The sequence below is a fragment of the Aotus nancymaae genome, unplaced genomic scaffold (genome assembly GCF_030222135.1).
Source record: "Aotus nancymaae isolate 86718 unplaced genomic scaffold, 86718_ANA_hifiasm-v0.15.2.pri h1tg000007l, whole genome shotgun sequence".
NCBI classification, from domain to species: Eukaryota; Metazoa; Chordata; class Mammalia; order Primates; family Aotidae; genus Aotus; species Aotus nancymaae.
In genome coordinates, this window is record NW_026988418.1 from 9,268,919 (window position 1) to 9,287,510 (window position 18,592).

The window sequence follows — 18,592 nt, forward strand, 5'->3', positions numbered from 1 at the left end:
GAAAGAATCAAGCTGAGTGTGGTGGCTCACGCCTGTAATCCCAGCACTTTGGGAGGCCGAGGTGGGTGCATCACGAGGTCAAGGGATTGAGACCATCCTGGCCAACATGGTGAAACCCTGTCTCTACTAAAAATACAAAAATTAGCTGGGCGTGGTGGTACACACTGGTAGTCCCAGCTACTCGGGAGGCTGAGGCAGGAGCATTGCTTGAACCCAGGAAGCAGAGGTTGCAGTAAGCCGAGGTCATGGCATCGCACTCCAGCTTGGCGCCTGGCAATGGAGCGAGACTCTGTCTCGGGAAAAAAAAAAAAAAAAAAAAGGAAAAAAGAAAAAATCAATTTACTTCTCCCTTGATCCTTGCAGTATTTTCCTTCACTGAAATACTACTAGATAACTACTGAGCATGCTTAGAAAACAGTTCAAGACTTGAATTAGACACTCCTACTGTGTCTAATTTATAAATTATAATTTTAAAAAGCTGCAAGAAAACATACCCCATTTCTAGGGGACATTGCCTTGCTCCTAGCAGAAGAAATTTCCATTAGTACGCTGTGTCTGCTACACCTGGAAAAATCAACTCAATCATGAAAGCTTTTGTCCCACTCCTAAATTCTCACCTGATTCATGTCAATGTGTTTCTGGGTAATTTCTTGTTTTAGCATTTAAATAGTGTATTCCTATACACTATTAAATAAGGAACAAGATATATTCCTTATTTGTGAATATACCTACTTGCTAAAATGTATTTGTAACTCCAAAATTAATATAGTAGTCCTTCTTATCTGCGGTTTTACTTGCCATGGTTTCAATTACCCATTAATATTTCTAAAAACATTAAGTGGAAATTCCCGAAATAAACAATTCCTTTTTTTTTTTTTTTGAGACAGTGTCTGGCTCTGCCACCCAGGCTTAAGTGCAGGGGCACGATCTTGGCTCACTGCAGCCTCAACCTCCTGGGTTGAAGTGACCCTACCACCTCACCCCCAGAGCAGCTGGGTCTACAGACACATGCCACCACACCCAGCTAATTTTTCTATTTTTTGTAGACATGGGTTTCACCATGTTGCCCAGGCTGGTCTCAAACTCCTGGGCTCAAGCGATCTGCCCACCTCATCCTCCCAAAGTGCTGGGATTACAGGCATGAGGCCACCGTGCCTCGCTCAGAAATAAACAATTCTTTTTTTTTTTTTAATAATAGAGACAGGATTTCGCCATGTTGGACAGGCTGGTTTCAACTCCTGACCTCAAGTGATCCACCCGCCTTGGCCTCCCAAAGTGCTTGGGATTGCAGGAGCAAGCCACCACACCTGGCCTAAACAATTCTTAAGTTTGTTTTTTTGAGACAGAGTTTTGCTCTTGTTGCCCAGGCTGGAGTGCAATGGTGTCGTCTCGGCACACTGCAACCTCTGCCTCCTGGGTTCAAGTGATTCTCTTGCCTGAGCCTCCCGAGTAACTGGGATTACAGGTGCCCGTGACCATGCCCAGCTAATTTTTGTATTTTTAGTAGAGGCAGGGTTTCACCACATTGGCCAGGCTGGTCTTGAACTCTTGACCTCAGGTGATCCTCCCATCTCGGCTTCCCAAAGTGCTGGGATTACAGTCATGAGCCACTATGCCTAGCCAACAATTCTTAAGTTTTATACAAGTTTTCAATAATAGCCTAACACTATATCACAATGCATAAGTCATTCACCTCACTTCATTTTATCACATAGGCACTTTACCATCTCAAATCATCACCAGAAAAAGGGTAAGGAAAATATAATATTTTAAGAGAGAGCATATCCACATAACTTTTATTACAGAATATGAATATAATTGTTCTACTTTATTATTAGCTATTATTAATCTCTTACTGTGTCTAACTTATATATTAAACTTTATCATAGGTATGTATTTATAGGAAAAAACATAATGTACATTAGGTTCAGTATTACCTACAGTTTCAGGCATCCACTGGGGGGGTTTCAGAATGCATCTCCCATGGGTAAAGGGGGACTACTGTACTTGTTCTTTTGCAGTCATTCACAGACATGCATAAAGTGGCAAAAAATGTGAATCACCCTACATGCATTTTCTGGGTGAGATCAAACAAAGTTTCAGTCTGCCTTCTCATTTCAACTCTTATTAAATAGACTGTGGAAAAGACAAGTAGTCTTTTCCACAGTCTATTTAGTGTCTTTTTTTTTTTTTTTTTTTTTTTGCACTTTTGTGCTTTTTGTTGGTAATTTTGCTGTTTAAAATGGCCCCTAACCATAATGTTCAGGTATTACCTAGTACCCCTAAGTGCAAGAAAGCTATGAAGTGCCTTACAGAGAAAATGCCTATGTTAGATAAAGTTTCATTCAGGGATGAGTTATACCACTGGTGGCCATGAGTTCAATGTTAATAAATCAGTAATACATATTCAATAAGGTGTTTTTAGGCATAAACCTATATAAAACAAGGCTATATTGACTACATGACAAAAATGTTGTGACTATAGGCTTGCAGGAACATAAACCTATATTTCCCCTAGGAGCAATCATTCGGTATTTGCTAATTCTCTGTTCACAGCAGACTAATAGAACACAATTACTGCAAATAACAATCAACTATATATGTAGTAAAACAAGATATCACTCAGGAAAACCTAAAAAATTATGTTAACACTGCTAAGAGTGAAGAAAAACTAATAATCCATTATTTTAAATTACATATTTAAAATTACACCTTCAATGTTTAGTAGTGTATTTAACTTGTAATAAGATCATTTGTAATTCAATAGCAACGTAATGTTTCAGTGCATGACAAGAGTAAAAACTTCAAATCTCAAAACCAAGTCTAAAGTAGGCTGGAGTACAGTGGCACGATCCTAGCTCACTGTAGCCCCTGGGCTCAGGTGATTCTCCCACCTCAGCCTTCCAGGTAGCTGGGACTACAGGTGCATGCCACCATACCTCACTAATTTTTTGCTTTTATTGTTGTTGTAGAGACAGGGTTTCACCATGTTGCCCAGGCTGGTCTTAAATTCCTGGGCTAAAGCGATCTGCCTGCCTTGGCCTCCTAAAGTGCTGGAATTACAGGCATGAGCCACTGCACCTGGCTTAAAGTAATTCTTAGAAATAACTTTAAATATAATTTTTCTAATATAAAGATAAAAACTATTTTGTATTATGGCAAAATAAATTTTCAGAATTAAGTTTAGAATCTAAAGATTCAAAGGCTGCTCAGAGGCTATAATAGTGTATTAATATCAAATTTATTTTATAATGAAAGAACTTATAGGATTCATTGAGGTTTTTTATTTTTAGTGTATGCATTTTCTTCAAGTATTAGGTTTTGCTTAATTTTTCAGAGTAGCAAGGGGAAATCTCACACGGAAATAATTAGTTCTGTCAATAGCAGTCGTTATGTTAGCTCTGTCAGTAATTTTATCTATAACACTAATCTGCCTTAGTAATCAATCTCAAGAAAGAGTTTGATAAAAATAATGGGTATTTTTTAATATTACCCATATTAAATATTAAAATACTATTGCCCACCCACAAAACACAAAAGTTGTATCTTACATAATCATTCAGTAAGTTTAAAAAAAGAAAAAAAAAGAATAGTCATTCAATAAATGTCTGTTACTGAACCAAAAAATGAAAACACTCTCCCACATTTCAGAGAACACATCACTGGATAATTAATCAACTAATTTGATATATAGCAAAAAAAGTTACCTTCTATATACTTTAAAAGCCTCTGAGGAGGTAATAAAGGGAATCGAATTGGGTCTAGCACTTCCACCACATGTTTTCTTCTTTTTCCCAAATCTTTCAGAATCCATTGCATTGCAGCTAAGAAGACCTGGTATTCATCCTCAATGCTAAGCTCTTCACTTCGCAAAATTTTGATCAGCTGATCTTTTGTAAGTGCCAGGAACTCTTCCCCACTATGAACCTCTAAGAAATGGACGTGAATGTAGTTTTCTGAGAATTCCAAGAGATCATGGCAGGCAATTTGCTCAGAGAACTGAAAGATCCCAATGCAGTTCAGTGGATCAATTTGTCCTTTCAGAAATTCACAGCAAAGATGAACAACTTCAGTCAACTGTAGCATGTCTGCTGCAACAATCAACTCCTGGACATTATTCACACCTATGTTCACTATCCCTAGAGAAGTAGGCAGACAAAATGGCCAATAAAATAAAAACAAACATTGGCTTACCATATTCAAAAAGTGTTCTATTTGATTTCACTGATAGTTTGATGTTTGCAGAGTAGACAAACGCTAAAAATGACAACCAAGGATTTGTGTAAAGAGCACAAAATTTAAATGATAGCAATACCTAACACATTTATGAAAAACTTAAAATGAACCAGGTGCAGCATTAATTGCTTTATATCCTCATTTAACCCTCACTACAATCCCATGTGGTAGATATTATTCTTCTTCTTATTTTCATATTAAGGAAATAGAATCAAAGTTTAAGTAACTTGTCCATAAGTTGTATGGTCAAGCAAGTTGCAAAGTAGGGGTTGACATCAAAATCCATGCTTTTGCCATAAAAAAGAAGAAAATCCTAGCACTTTGGGAGGCCGAGGTGGTCAGATCACAAGGTCAAGAGATCGAGACCATCCTGGCCAACATGGTGAAACCCCGTCTCTACTAAAAATACAAAAATTAGCTGGGCGTAGTGGTGTGGGCCTGTAGTCCCAGCTACTTGGGAGGCTGAGGCAGGAGAATTGCTTGAACCCAGGAGGCAGAGGTTGCAGTGAGCCGGTTGCAGATCGCGCCACTGTACTCCAGCCTGGAGCCTGGCAACAGAGCAAGACTCTGTCTCAAAAAAAAAAAAAAAAAAAAAAAAAAGAAGAAAATCATGTGCTTTAGAACAACATAGATGGGGCTGAAGGCCATGATTCTAAGCAAATTAACATAAGAACAGAAAACCAAATATCATATGTTCTCACTTATAAGTGGTAGCTAAACACTGCATACATATGGACACAAAGAAAGCATGGATAGACTTAGAATGGAGGGTAGGAGGAGAGTAAGAACTGCAAAATTACGGCCAGGCGTGGTGGCTCACGCCTGTAATCCCTGCACTTTGGGAGGCCGAGGCAGGTGGATCACTTGAGGTCAGGAGTTCTAGACCAGCCTGCCAATATGCGGAAACCCTGTCTCTATTAAAAGTACAAAAAAATTATCTGGGCATCGTGGTGGACGCCTGTAATCCCAGCTACTCAGGAGACTGAGGCAGGAGAATCACTTGAACCCAGGAAGCAGAGGTTGCAGTGAGCCAAGATCGCGCCACTGCACTCCAGCCTAGGTGACAATGAGACTCTGTCTCAAAAAAGAAAGAAAGAAAACTTACCTATCGGGCATTATATCAATTATCTGGGGGACAAAATTATCTACATACCAAGCCCCTAAGACACGTAATTTACCCATGCAACAAACTTACACATGAACCTAAAATAAAAATTGGAAAGAAAAAAACAAGCAACAACAACAAATAAAGTCTATGCTTTTAACATAAGGTTATATGCATGTAACAAACATTTACTGAGGCACTGGGGAGAGTAAGACAGGGTCTCTACCTTCAATTACGATAAAATGACATACAATGCTAATTTTTTGTTTGTCTGTTTGTTTTGAAACAGTGTCTCATTCTGTTGCCCAGGCTGGAGTGCAGTGGTGCAATCTTGGCTCACTGCAGCTTCCGCCTCTTGGGCTCAGGTAAGCCTCCCACCTCAGCCTCCCAAGTAGCTGGCACTACAGACACCACCACGACCAGCTAGTTTTTTGTATTTTTTTATAGAGACAGGGTTTCGCCACATTGTCCAGGCTGATCTCAAACTCCTGGACTCAAGCAATCCGCCCACCTCAGCCTCCCAAAGTGCTGGGATTATAGGTATGAGCCACTATACTCAGCACAATGTTAAGTTTTTAGTATTAGGAATAACCAAGAATCTATAACATATGAGAAACTATTAAATACTTAAAGTATGTATACCACTCTCTTTTCCAAGGGCTTCATTTTCTTTTTTATAACATTTATTCCCCTTAACTATGTGTCTAAAGTTTGTATTCCAGATAGATTTACAAAGACTCTTAGGGCACGGTTTGTCTGCTCTGTATTCCTAACACCTAGCATATACCAGATGCTTAAAAAAAATTTTTTTAAGTGAATGAAAGGCTAAAGAGATTATAGTGAGAAAAATAATATGGTTCACTGAATGCAAACAAGGGGTTTTCTAAAAGTGTAAGAAATTGACTCCAGCAAGGGAATAAATAGTAGTTGCTGCAGAGAAAGCAAATAAGATTTACTTGAATGAAATGGGAATTCATGACAAACTTAGAGAAGATAGGATCATGGGTTGTGATGTAAGGGGGCTGAATGACTGTTACTAGAATAATGCCAAGCATTACTTGAGAGTTAATACAATTTAATATGGTTTTATAGTTAACAAAGCACTTTCACATTTACTAAAATTTATCTTGTTTAACCTTTACATAAATTATAAAATGCTACTGTATCTAATCTGCATCACCTAGAAAGCTTTGTAAAGGCAGAGAGTACGTTTGTCTGGTTTACTGTTGTATTTCTAGTGACTAGCTCAAAAGGAGTATTCAATAGATATTTGTTGAAAAATAAATCAATGATTGACTAAAGTTAAATGAAATGCCTAGTGTCACAGAGCTAGTTAGTAGCACATAGCTAGATCTCAAGCCCAGGTCATGTGATTGATTCCAAGTAAAATGCATAAAAATCTTAAGGTGATGTGTGGTGGCATATGCCTGTAATCCTAGTTACTCAAGAGGATAAGGCGGAAGGATTTTTTGAGCCAAAGAGTTGGAGGCGGCAGTGAACTACGATTGGGTCACTGCACTCTAGCCTGGCTGACAGAGTGAGACCTTGTCTCTTAAAAAAAAAAAAAAAGCCGGGCACGGTGGCTCAGGCCTGTAATCCCAGCACTTTGGGAGGCCGAGGCGGGTGGATCACGAGGTCAAGAGATCGAGACCATCCTGGTCAACATGGTGAAACCCCATCTCTACTAAAAATACAAAAAATTAGCTGGGCACGGTGGTGCGTGCCTGTAATCCCAGCTACTCAGGAGGCTGAGTCAGGAGAATTGCCTGAACCCAGGAGGCAGAGGTTGTGGTGAGCCAAGATCGCGCCATTGCACTCCAGCCTGGGTAACAAGAGCGAAACTCCGTCTCAAAAAAAAAAAAAAAAAAAAAAAAGGCACAGGGGCTCACACCTGTAATCACCCCTTGCACATTGGGAGGCTGAGGCAGGAGGATCACTTAGTCCCAGAAGTTTGAGATCAGCCTGGGCAACATAGCAAGACCTTGTCTCTACAAATAATAATAATAAATTAGCCAGGTGCAGTGGCTTATGTCTGTAATCCCAGCACTATGGGAGGCCAAGGCGAGCAGATCACTTGAGGCCAGGAGTTCGAGACCAGCCTGGCCAACATGGTAAAACTCTGTCTCTACTAAAAATACAAAAATTAGCCAGCATGGTAGCACATGCCTGTAATACCAGCCACTTGGGAGACTTGACGCATGAAAATCGCTTGAACCTGGGAGGCGAAGGGTGCAATGAGGTAAGATTGTACCACCACTGTACTCCAGCCCGGGCAACACAGCAAAACTGTCTCAAAAAAAAAAAAAATTAGTTGGGCATAGTGGCATGAGGCTGTGGTCCCAGCTACTTCGGGAGGCTGAGGTGGGAGGTCATTTGAGCCTGAGAGGTTGAGTCCACAGTGAGCCATAATCATGCCACTGCATTCTAGCCTGGGTGACAGGGTGAGACCCTATCTCAAAAAAATAAATAAATAAATAGGTAGGGCACAGTGGCTCATGCCTGTAATCTCAGCACTCTGGGAAGCTGAGGCGGGTGGATTGTCTGAGGTAAGGAGTTCATGACCAGTGTGGCCAACATTGAGAAACCCCGTCTCTACTAAAAATACAAAAAAATTAGCCAGGCATAATGGCATTTGCCCAGGCCAAAGTGCAGTGGTGCGATCTTGGCTCACTGCAACCTCTCCCTCCTGGGTTCAAGCGATTCTCCTGCCTCGGCTTCCGAGTAGCTGGGATTACAGGCACTCACCATCACGCCTGGCTAATTTTTGTATTTTTAGTAAAGACGGGTTTCATCACGTTGGTCAGGCTGGTCTCAACCTCCTGACCTCGTGATCCACCCGCTTCGGCCTCCCAAAGTGCTGGGATTACAGGGTGAGCCACCGCACCTGGCTCACATTTTATTTCTTTAATGGAAGTGCCAGTATTCAGAAATGTGGTAAGGATGCTATGAATGTTCTCATTTACTAAATATCTCATTTGCTACTATCAGATTACAGAGGCAGAATAAACAACTTGTGGCATTCCTTCTGTTTCTGTGGTAGCTCAACACAAATTCCAAGGATTAATCTGTATTAATGTATACTTTTTCAAGTAAAAGAAACAGGGAGCATTTAACAAGTAGTTTAATCAGCTCACACAAGTCATTTTGAATAGTGAGGTCAAGAATCCCCCAATGTTAATTTGTACATAAGCCAATAGACAGAGCTTCGTTTCTTTTAGTAGATAAAAGATAATCATTGTTACAGTCCCCAAATAAGGTTATCATTGTTTTCTGAAATGTTTCAAAAAGAAATAGGAAATAACAGAGAAATCGCCTTTTGTCATTTTCCAAGTTTAAATACCATGCATTTAAAAAAGGCAGCAGGCCAGGTGTGCTGACTCACACCTGTGATCCCAGCACTTTGGGAGGCCGAGGTGAGCAGACCACTTGAGGTCAGGGGTTTGAGACCAGCCTGGCCAACCTGGTGAAACCCAGTCTCTACTAAAAATACAAAAATTAGCCAGGAATGGTGGCAGGCACCTATAATCCAAGCTATTTGAGAGGCTGAGGTAGGAGAATCGCTTGAACTTGGGAGGTGGAGGTAGCAGTGAGCTGAGATTATGCCAGTACACTCCAGTCTAAGCAACAGAGTGGGACTCTGTCTGAAAAACAAATAATAAAAATTAAAAAAAACAAAACAAAATAAAGCAACAGGTGGCCATGGTGGCTCATGCCTGTAATCCTAGTACTTCGAGAGGCCAAGGCGGGTAGATCACTTGAGTCCAGGAGTTTGAGAGCCGCCTGGGCAACACAGCAAAACCCCGTCTCTACAAAAAATTTAAAAATTAGCCAGGTGTGGCCGGGTATGGAGGCTCACGCCTGTAATCCCATCAGCTTAGGAGGCCAAGGTGGGTGGATCACCTGGGAGGTCAGGAGTTCAAGACCAGCCTGGCCAACATGGCAAAATCCCATTTCTACTAAAAATACAAAAATTAACTAGGTGTGGTACCAGGTGCCTGTAATTCCAGCTACTCAAGAGGTTGAGGCAGGAGAATCGCTGTAACCCAGGAGGCAGAGGCTGCAGTGAGCCAAGATCACACCACTGCACTCCAGCCTTGGCTACAGAGCAAGACTCCATCTCAAGAAAAAAAAAAAAAAATGAGGTGGTATGTGCACCTGTAGTCCTAGCTACTCAGGAGTCTGAAGTGGGAGGATTGCTTGAGTCCGGGAGTTTGAGACCACTCTGGACAAGATAGCCAGACCTCATCTCTACAAAAAAAATTTAAAAATTATCTAGGCATGGTGTTGTGTGTTGTGGTCCCATAGGAACTCAGGAGGCTGAGGTGGGAGGATAGCTTGAGCCCTGGAGATTGAGGCTGCAACGATCTTGCCACTGCATTTCAGCCTGGGCAACAAAGCAACACTGTCTCAAAAAATAAAAATAAAAACAAAAGAGGCTAGGCACGGTGGCTCACATCTGTAATCCCAGCACTTGAGAGGCTGAGGTGAGCAGATTACTTGAGGTTAGGAGTTTGAGACCAGCCTGTCCAACATGGTGAAACCCCATCTCTACTAAAAAAAATACAAAAATTAGCTGGGTGTGTTAGCGCACACCTGTAATCCCAGCTACTCAGGAGGCTGAGGCAGGAGAATCACTTGAACCTGGGAAGCAGAGGTTGCAGTGAGCCAAGATTGCCCCACTGTATGACAGCCTGGGCAACAGAGTGAACTCCATCACAAAAAAAAAAAAAAAAAAAGAAGAGTAATATATATTCACTGTGAAAGAAGAACTTTTAGACAGAAAAATATAAAAACGAAAATGCGGCTGGGCACAGTGGCTCACGCCTGTAATCCTAGCACTTTAGGAGGCCGAGGTGGGTGGATCACCTGAGGTTCAGGAGTTCAAGACCAGCCTGGCCATCATGGTGAAACCCCATCTTTAATTAAAAAAAAAAAGAAAAGAAAATGAAAAACATATTTTTCCATACACAGACATACATTACACTTGATCTTAGCCAAAATGCTGAGAAGCAATACAGACATACATTGTATTAACACTGTAGTGTCTTTCCTCAAAATTTTTTTTCTTTTTTTTTCAGACAGAGTTTTGTTCTGTTGCCTGGGCTGGAGTGCAGTAGCATAATCATCATTCACTGAAGCCTCGGCATCCTGGGCTCAAGTGATCCTTCCACCTTAGCCTCTCAAATCTTTCTTCTATGCATATTTGTTGCATATCATGTACGACTATACATCGTTTTGGTGTGCCTTCTCTTTCTTTCCCCTATCCCTACTCCCCTCCTCATCATCCCTGTTGTTTTACTTTATTTACTTAGAGATGGGGTCTCATTCTGTCTCCCAGGCCAGGGTGTGGCAGCTTTATCACAGTTTACTGCAGCATCAAACTCCTGGGCCCAAGTGATGGATCCTCCCACATCAGCCTCCCATTATCTGGGACTACAGACACAAGCCACCACACCCAGCTAATTAAAAAAAATTTTTGGGCTGGGCGTGGTGGCTCACGCTTATAATCCCAGCACTTTGGGAGGCTGAGGCGGGTGGATCACGAGGTCAAGAGATCGAGACCATCCTGGTCAACAAAGTGAAACCGCATCTCTACTAAAAAATACAAAAATTAGCTGGGCATGGTGGTGTATGCCTGTAGTCCCAGCTACTCGGGAGGCTGAGGCAGGAGAACTGCTTGAACCCAGGAGGTGGAGGTTGCAGTGAGCTGAGATCGCACCATTGCACTCCAGCCTGGGTAACAAGAGCAAAATTTAGTCTCAAAAAAAAAAAAAAAATTTTTTTTATAGCCTGGGCAATATAGTGAGACCCAGTCTCTACAAAAAAAATTTTTTTTACATTAGCCAGGCATCGTGACATGTAACTGTAGTCACCACTATGCAGGAGGGTGAGATGGTAACACTGCTTGAACCTAGGAGATCAAGGCTGCATTGAGCTGTGTGTGTACCACTGCACTCCAGCCCAGACAACAGAGAGAGACCCTGTCTCACAAAAATTTTTTTTTGTAGAAACGGGGTCTTGCTATGTTGTCCTGCCTAGTCTTGAACTTCTGGCCACAAGTAATCCTCTCCCATTGGCCCCCTGAAGTGCTGGGAAAACAGGCATGAACCACTATGCCCTTGTGTACATTTTCTAATATTATTAAAACTCTTCAAAAACATTTAAGAAATAGTTTGAGTAAAATAACATATGCTGACTATAAGCACTTTGTGGAAAAAAACTACCTACAGATAAACACTATCAAATATTCTGGTCATGGTCTCTTTCTCATGTGCAAATACACGTATGTTTTTTGGGTTTTGTTTAAAACAAAACAGGGGTTTATTTATATGCTGATTCTTATAATTTTATATATTGTAAACATTCTTCCATAATACTGTACATATATTTTAATATTTGTTAGATCTCATTTGTGAGATCTATACATTATCATAATTTATTTATCCATATAACCTACTGAGAGACAAGATTTTATTCAATTATATACTACTATAAATAATGTTACAGGCCAGGCATAGTGGCTCACATCTGTAATCTCAGCACTTTGGGGGCTAAGGCAGGCGGATCACGCGGTCAGGACATCAAGACCATCATGGTCAACGTGGTGAAACCCTGTCTCTACTAAAAAAAAATACAAAAATTAGCTGGGCGTGTTAGTGCATACCTGTAATCCCAGCTACTCAAGCGGCTGAGGCAGGAGAATTGCTTGAACCCAGGAGGCGAGGTTGCAGTGAGCCAAGATCGTGCCACTGCACTCCAGCCTGGATGACAGAACAAGACTCTGTCTCAAATAATAATAATAATAATAATAATAATAATAATAATGCTACAATAAAATCCTGGTATGTAAATATTTGCCTGCATCACTAATTCCTTCAGATTCCTAGAAAAGGAGCACCAGGTCAAAAGATATGAAATTTTCAGCTTCATAATAACATGTTGCTAAGTTACCTTCTTGATAAGTTAGATCAATTTATATTCCCCCATTAGAGCATGAGTGATTGAATCATTCTTCACTAAAAGCAACAGGCTCATGTAACATACCTGTGTAAATGAAATCTAGAAGTATCTGAAAGATTGCAGCTTCAATTCCTAGAATCGGTATAACATCTTTTGAAGACTCTTTCATTCCTCCAGTGAACAAAGCTGCAAAGTAAGGACTGCTGGCAGCCAAAACCAGCCGATGAGCTTTAAAAGTTTCCTTTCCAACTTGCAGCTGCACATCACAGAAATGTTGTCCACTTCTCATCTTATTGATTTGGGCCAAGATGAGTTGGGCATGTTTATCTGATGAAAAAGGACTATCTGTAGCCTTGGGATGGCCCTCATTAGCCATGATGATGATAGATTAATTAAAAGGACTATTGCCCATAATCTGTTACTACACTGAAAAACAAAATACAAAGAGATCAAGCAACAAATTTTTTTAAACATGCTTTCCATTCATACATAGGAAACATTCTCTATACTGAAAATCTACTTAAGGACATAAAACAAACATAAAACAAATAAGGACTAAAGTGTGGTACTATTAATATTTCTAATATGGTTTTAGAGAACAAATAAGCAGGGGGCTAAAATAATTGGATAATGCTTAGCTGAGCATGGTGGCATGTGCCTGTAATCCCAGCTGCTCAGGAGGCTGAGGCAGGAGAATTGCCTGAACCCAGGAGGCAGAGGTTGCGGTGAGCCGAGATCACGCCATTGCACTCCAGCCTGGGTAACAAGAGCGAAACTCCGTCTCAAAAAAAAAAAAAAAAATTGGATAATGCTTCACACAAGAAATGGACCTACACTAAAAACTGAAAGATAAACAGTTAATATTAAGGTATGAGGAGAGAATATAAGCCCTTCTTGATGGAGTAAAATAATAATAATAAAGCACAAAGACAGAAAGTTAACAAAGTACACATCACAGCCAATATGAACTTTCAAAAAGCAGTTGTGATCAGTCTAACTGCTTAAAATTCTTCAATGTGTACACTTCCTGTAGCACACAAAGCCCTTCGAGATCCTTGTTGTAATTCAAGACATTTTTCAAATATAACTTCCTCCAGGAACCTTTCCCTGTTCCTCTTCTGAAATTGTGGAAATATGCTCCCAAATTCATCTGGGTTTGTTGCTTACCCTAAGCTTATTAGTTTTACATTCTATAGTATAGTCTACCTTATCAAATACTCTACCACCCTACTCCTAGCATACACACACACAGTCTGAAAGCTCCTTGAAAGACAGCCCTTTAAGGGCTATATCTTTCGTAGCTATAGCACCAGTATATAACATATGTTAGGTTTCCAATGTTTGTGAAATGAATGAGAACAAAGAGAAATAACAATAGCTTAGGTTTTTTTTTTTTTTTTTTTTTGTTTTTTTTTTTTGAGACGGAGTCTCGCTCTGTTGCCAGGCTGGAGTGCAGTGGCACCATCTCAGCTCACTGCAACCTCGGCCTCCTGGGTTCAAGCGATTCTCCTGCCTCAGCCTCCTGAGTTGCTGGGATTACAAGCGCTCACCATCATGCTCAGCTAATTTTTGTACTTTTAGTAGAGACAGGGTTTCACCATGTTGGCCAGGATGGTCTTGATCTCTTGATCTCATGATCCACCGGCCTCAGCCTCCCATAGTGCTGGGATTACAGGCGTGAGTCACCAATCCTGGCCTGGGTTTTTTGTTTTTTTTTTTTAACTTTTAGCTTCTCCACATATTATGTCAGTGGTAGTTATTACAATAATTAAGAGGTGAGAAGAAACAGAAATCTTATCTAAAATGAGAGGAAAGGAAACTGAAGCTCAAAATTTCCCCAAGGATACAATGTCAGTACAACAATCTCAGTATCTGACTCCATGCTTTCTTACTCTAAATCCAGGACGGTTCCACCACACCACACTGCACAGGAATTATTAGGCCACTGCGCCTGTTCTAAATTGCTTTTTTGTTTTGTTTTGTTTTGTTTTTTGTTTCTAAATTGCTTTTTAAATAAAGAAACTGCTGGGCATGGTGGCTCATGCCTATAATCCCAGCACTTTGGGATGCCGAGGCATGCAAATCACTTGAATCCAGGAGTTTGAGACCAGCCTGGGCAACAGACAAAACCCGTCTCTACTAAAAATACAAAAATTAGCCAGGCGTGGTGGCACCAGCCTATAATCCCAGCTACTTGGGAGGCTAAGGCACAAGAATCGCCTGAACCCAGGAGACAGAGGTTGCAGTGAACTGAGATCATACCACTGCCCTCCACCCTCTAGCCTGGGTGACAGAGCAAGACTCTGTCTCAAAAAAAAAAAAAAACAAAGAACCCAAGAGATCCTGTAATATAAGAGATATAGAATAGCACAGGGAAATTTAAGAGGACTAAGATTTTGTAATTTAGATATAATTGACAATTGATAATAAACATAGTGTGGGCCGGGCTAGGTGGCTCATGCCTGTAATCCCAGCACTTTGGGAGGCCAAGGCAGGTGGATTACCTGAGGTCAGGAGTTCGAGACCAGTCTGACCAACATGGTGAAACCCCGTCTCAAAAAAAAAAAAAAAGATATAGTGTGGGCTGATGGTAAAAAAAAATGGTTATATTTACAGTATTTAAACTTATCAAAGTTTAAATATAATTGTTAATAAGACATAGTGTGGGCTGATGATAGAGAAAATGGTTACGTTTACAGTATTTAAACTTATCAAAGTCGAAATAACAAGGCTGATTATCATGACTTTGTAGGAATTAACTTACTGAGAAATTTGAGAGGTTTGAAAGTAGCTGCTAAAACTTTCTATCACCATCTAGAGAATATCAACATATTAAATATAACTAGCATATAAATGCAAGCAGTGTTTGAGGTGTTGAATATGCTAATTACCCTGATTTGATCATTACGCATTCTATACATGTAACAAAATATCACACTGTATCCCATACATGTGAATATAAAATAATCATTATGTATCAATTTTTTTTCTTATTTTATTTTTTTGTTTTGTTTTTTTCTTTTTCTTTTTTTTTTTCTTTTGTATCAATTTTAAAAATATGTATTTTGGGGGATAGGATCTCACTCTGTCACCCAAATTGGAATGAAAAATAAATTTTTAAAAGAGGGTGAAAGGGTCTGGGCACAGTGGCTCATACCTATAAGTCCAGATCTTTGGGAGGCTGAGGTGGGCAGATTGCTTGAGTCCAGGAGTTTGAGACTAGCCTGGGCAACATGGCTACACCCAGTCTCTACTAAAAATACAAAAAAAATTAGCCAGGCATGATAGCACAGGCCTATAGTCCCAGCTACTCAGGGGAGGCTGAGGAGGGAAGACCACCTGAGCCAGGAAAGTCGAGGCTGCAGTGAGCTGAGATGGCACCACTGCACTCCAGCCTAGATGATAGAGCAAGACCCTGTCTCAAAAAAAAAAAAAAAAAAAAAGCCAGGGGCAGTGGCTCAAGTCTGTAATCCCAGCACTCTGGGAGGCTGAGGCAGGTGGATCACCTGAGGTCAGGAGTTCAAGACCAGCCTGGCCAACATGGCAAAATCCCATCTCTACTAAAAAACACAAAAATTGGCCGGGCATGGTGGCTGACGCCTGTAATACCAGCACTTTGGGAGGCCGAGGTGGGCAAATCACGAGGTCAAGAGATCAAGACCATCCTGGCCAACATGGTGAAACCCCGTCTCTACTAAAAATACAAAAATCAGCTGGGCATGGTGGCGCACGCCTGTAGTCTAGTCGCAGCTACTTGGGAGGCTGAGGCAGGAGAATCGCTTCAACCTGGAAGGCGGAGGTTGCAGTGAGCTGAGATCGTGCCACTGCCCTCAGGCCTGGCGACAGAGCGAGACTCTGTCTCAAAAAAAAAAAAAAAGAAAAAGAAAAAAGTAAAAAGAAAAAGAATTAGCCAGGCGTGGTGGTGGGCACCTGTAATCCCAGCATTCGGGAAGCTGAGGCAGGAGAATCGCTTGAACCAAGGAGGCAGAGGTTGCAGTGGGCCGAGATTGTACCACTGCACTCCAGCCTGGGCAACAGAGAGAGACTGTGTCTCAAAAAAAAAAAAAAAAAAAGGGGGGGGGGCAGGTGGCGCACCTCCCTCCGGTCGCTTTCTGGAGACCGCAAGGAGAGTTGACTCCGACCAGCCCCACTTTAAAAAATAAAATAAAATAAAATAAGAAAAAAGGGATGGGGAAGAAAGCATGTATTTTTTTCTGTTTCCCATTTCTCTCTGTCGGCACATTTAAAACCCTAGTGGTTTAAATTACAAAGTACTTCCTCTGTCCCTTATTTCAAGGCATCAAGCACAGCCACTGAGCTAAAATGCTGCCTCCTGCTACCAAGAAGGAGTTGACTGAATATCCTTCGGGTAACAGACAACAGAAATACTAGTCTGTTACCATGCTTCTCAGTAACTGCTGACACCACCCCACTGTCAGTGGGGTAGGAACATCATCCCAAAAGGTAGCATGCGGAGTGACAATGTTTGCAAAGGAAAAGAGCACGGTTCTGTGACATTGCATAGGGATATAAGGGATGTGCCTCATGTGCCCGAAATTTGAAAAGCAGACTATTGGCTGGGCAAGGTGGCTCACACCTGTAATCCCAGCACTTTGGTAGGCCCTACCGGGAGGATCGCTTGAATCCAGGAGTTCAAGACTGGCCTGGGCAACATAGAGAGACCCTCCCCCAACCCCCGCAAAAAAATTTTTTAAACATTAACTGGGTCTGATGGGGCATGCCTGTACTTCCAGCTACTTAAGAGGATGAGGTGGGAGGATGGCTACAGCCTGAGAAGTCGAGGGGCTGCAGTGAGTTGCGATCGCGCCACTGAACACCACCCTGAGCGACAGGGCGAGACTGTCAAAAAAAAAAAAAAAGTGCAGAAAAAGAAGAGCAGATTATTAGGAAACGGTGGAAATGCCCAGAGGAACTAAAGTGGACCTATGTTTGCTGGCTTTGAATTCACTGCTGAGAACATGTGGAAGCTGCTTCAGCAAAGGGGTGTCAGAAAGAACATCCCAGACAAGCGTCAAAACATCTGAGGTTCTTTGTGCTTGAGTTGCGGGCCCGACCTACAGAGCTAGCCCTAAACTGCTGCTACACTAAAAGCTGATAATCGTTCCCGCGCTACCTAAAGGTCAGGGAAGGCATCTCAGACAAACGAGGCGACAACCGAGGGACTGCAGGCACGGCCTCAGGATCCCCCAGTGGGGGTGCGGAGGCAGGAGCGGTCGGGACGAGAAGGTCTGGGAAGGGCAACACTTAAAGACTGTCGGAGGAAGGCAGGAAAGGCAAGTCTTTCCTCCTGTCGGCGGCCGGAGGAAAAGCGAGGAAATACACACTTCTAGAGGGTCCTCTCACTCCAGTTCTCAGGGGTCCGCAAAGCCGGAGACAGCTGAGGAGGAAGTTCCCAACCCTGTCAGAGACGCGCCCGGAAGCAGGCCCTCCTTACCCCGCCGCTTCCCCTTCCCTCCAGCGCCCACTCAGGCTCTGCGCGCGCAGTCGTGACCGGCCCCGGCCGGGGAGTACGGGGGAAACCCTTCGTGAGTGACGAGGCGGGAGTGACGGGGCCGTGCGGTCCCCCGAGGACCGGACGCGAAGCCGGACGGGTTGAAGGGGCTTCCGACGCTTCACCAGCCCTGGACTTTCACTGCGCGTGCGCGGGGTTCTTACTCTCGCGGGTGGCGGGGCCGCCGGCGCCTCTCGTTGCTCACTGCTAGGGCCCCGGGCTTGGACTTGCTTCCCCGCGGACCAACTGCCCAGCTGCAAGCCTCCGCTCCTGCCTGCTGGCCGGCTGGCTCACCCTTTCCATGCTGCTTGCACTCTTGATTCCTGGGGTGTCCCAGGAAGGCCGCAGATCTCAGTGTTAAGGAGAGACGACCCTAACTCCTGGCACGGTGCTTCTCTACCATTCTCTCAAATCGTTTTCTGAGTCTGCATGACTGAGCCTGACCCTGAAGGTATGCTTACTTTGGGGAAGGAGGAACTCAAAAGTCCGGTTTTTTTTTCACTGTTGAACCTCATGTGCCACATTAGTGGCTTTTAAACTGTTTTGATCCCAGCCAACAGTGAAACAAAAATATTTTACATCAAACCCAATACCACATATTTCCTTCTCTTTTTTACGGGACAGGGTCTGGCTGAAGTGCAGTGATGCCATCTCGGCTCACTGCAGCCTCAACTTCTTCGGCTCTGGTGATCCTCCCACCTCAGCCTCCTAAATAGCTGGGCCTACAGGCCCGTTCCAACACCTCCAGGCTAATTTTCGGTATTTTTAGTAGAGACAGA

The 18,592-nt window shown here is 42.4% G+C and overlaps 1 protein-coding gene across 7 annotated transcripts in view; it reads right to left on the minus strand.

Annotated features, from left to right (window-relative positions):
- IPP (intracisternal A particle-promoted polypeptide) overlaps positions 1–17,938 on the minus strand; it is a 67,770-nt gene extending 49,832 nt beyond the window's left edge. The window contains exons 1-3 of one of the 7 annotated variants that reach the window (XM_064372299.1): positions 17,757–17,938; positions 12,386–12,727; positions 3,708–4,139 (exon numbers count right to left, since the gene is read on the minus strand). In XM_064372299.1, coding sequence (XP_064228369.1) covers positions 3,708–4,139; positions 12,386–12,677 — 724 coding nt within the window. In that variant the 5' untranslated portion in view covers positions 12,678–12,727; positions 17,757–17,938. Of the gene's footprint in view, positions 1–3,707; positions 4,140–12,005; positions 12,103–12,385; positions 13,691–17,646; positions 17,730–17,756 lie in introns of those variants that run through there. The other 6 variants (XM_064372298.1, XM_064372300.1, XM_012434541.3 and 3 more) reach the window with 6 other exon arrangements.
- Positions 17,939–18,592: the final 654 nt, after the last annotated feature.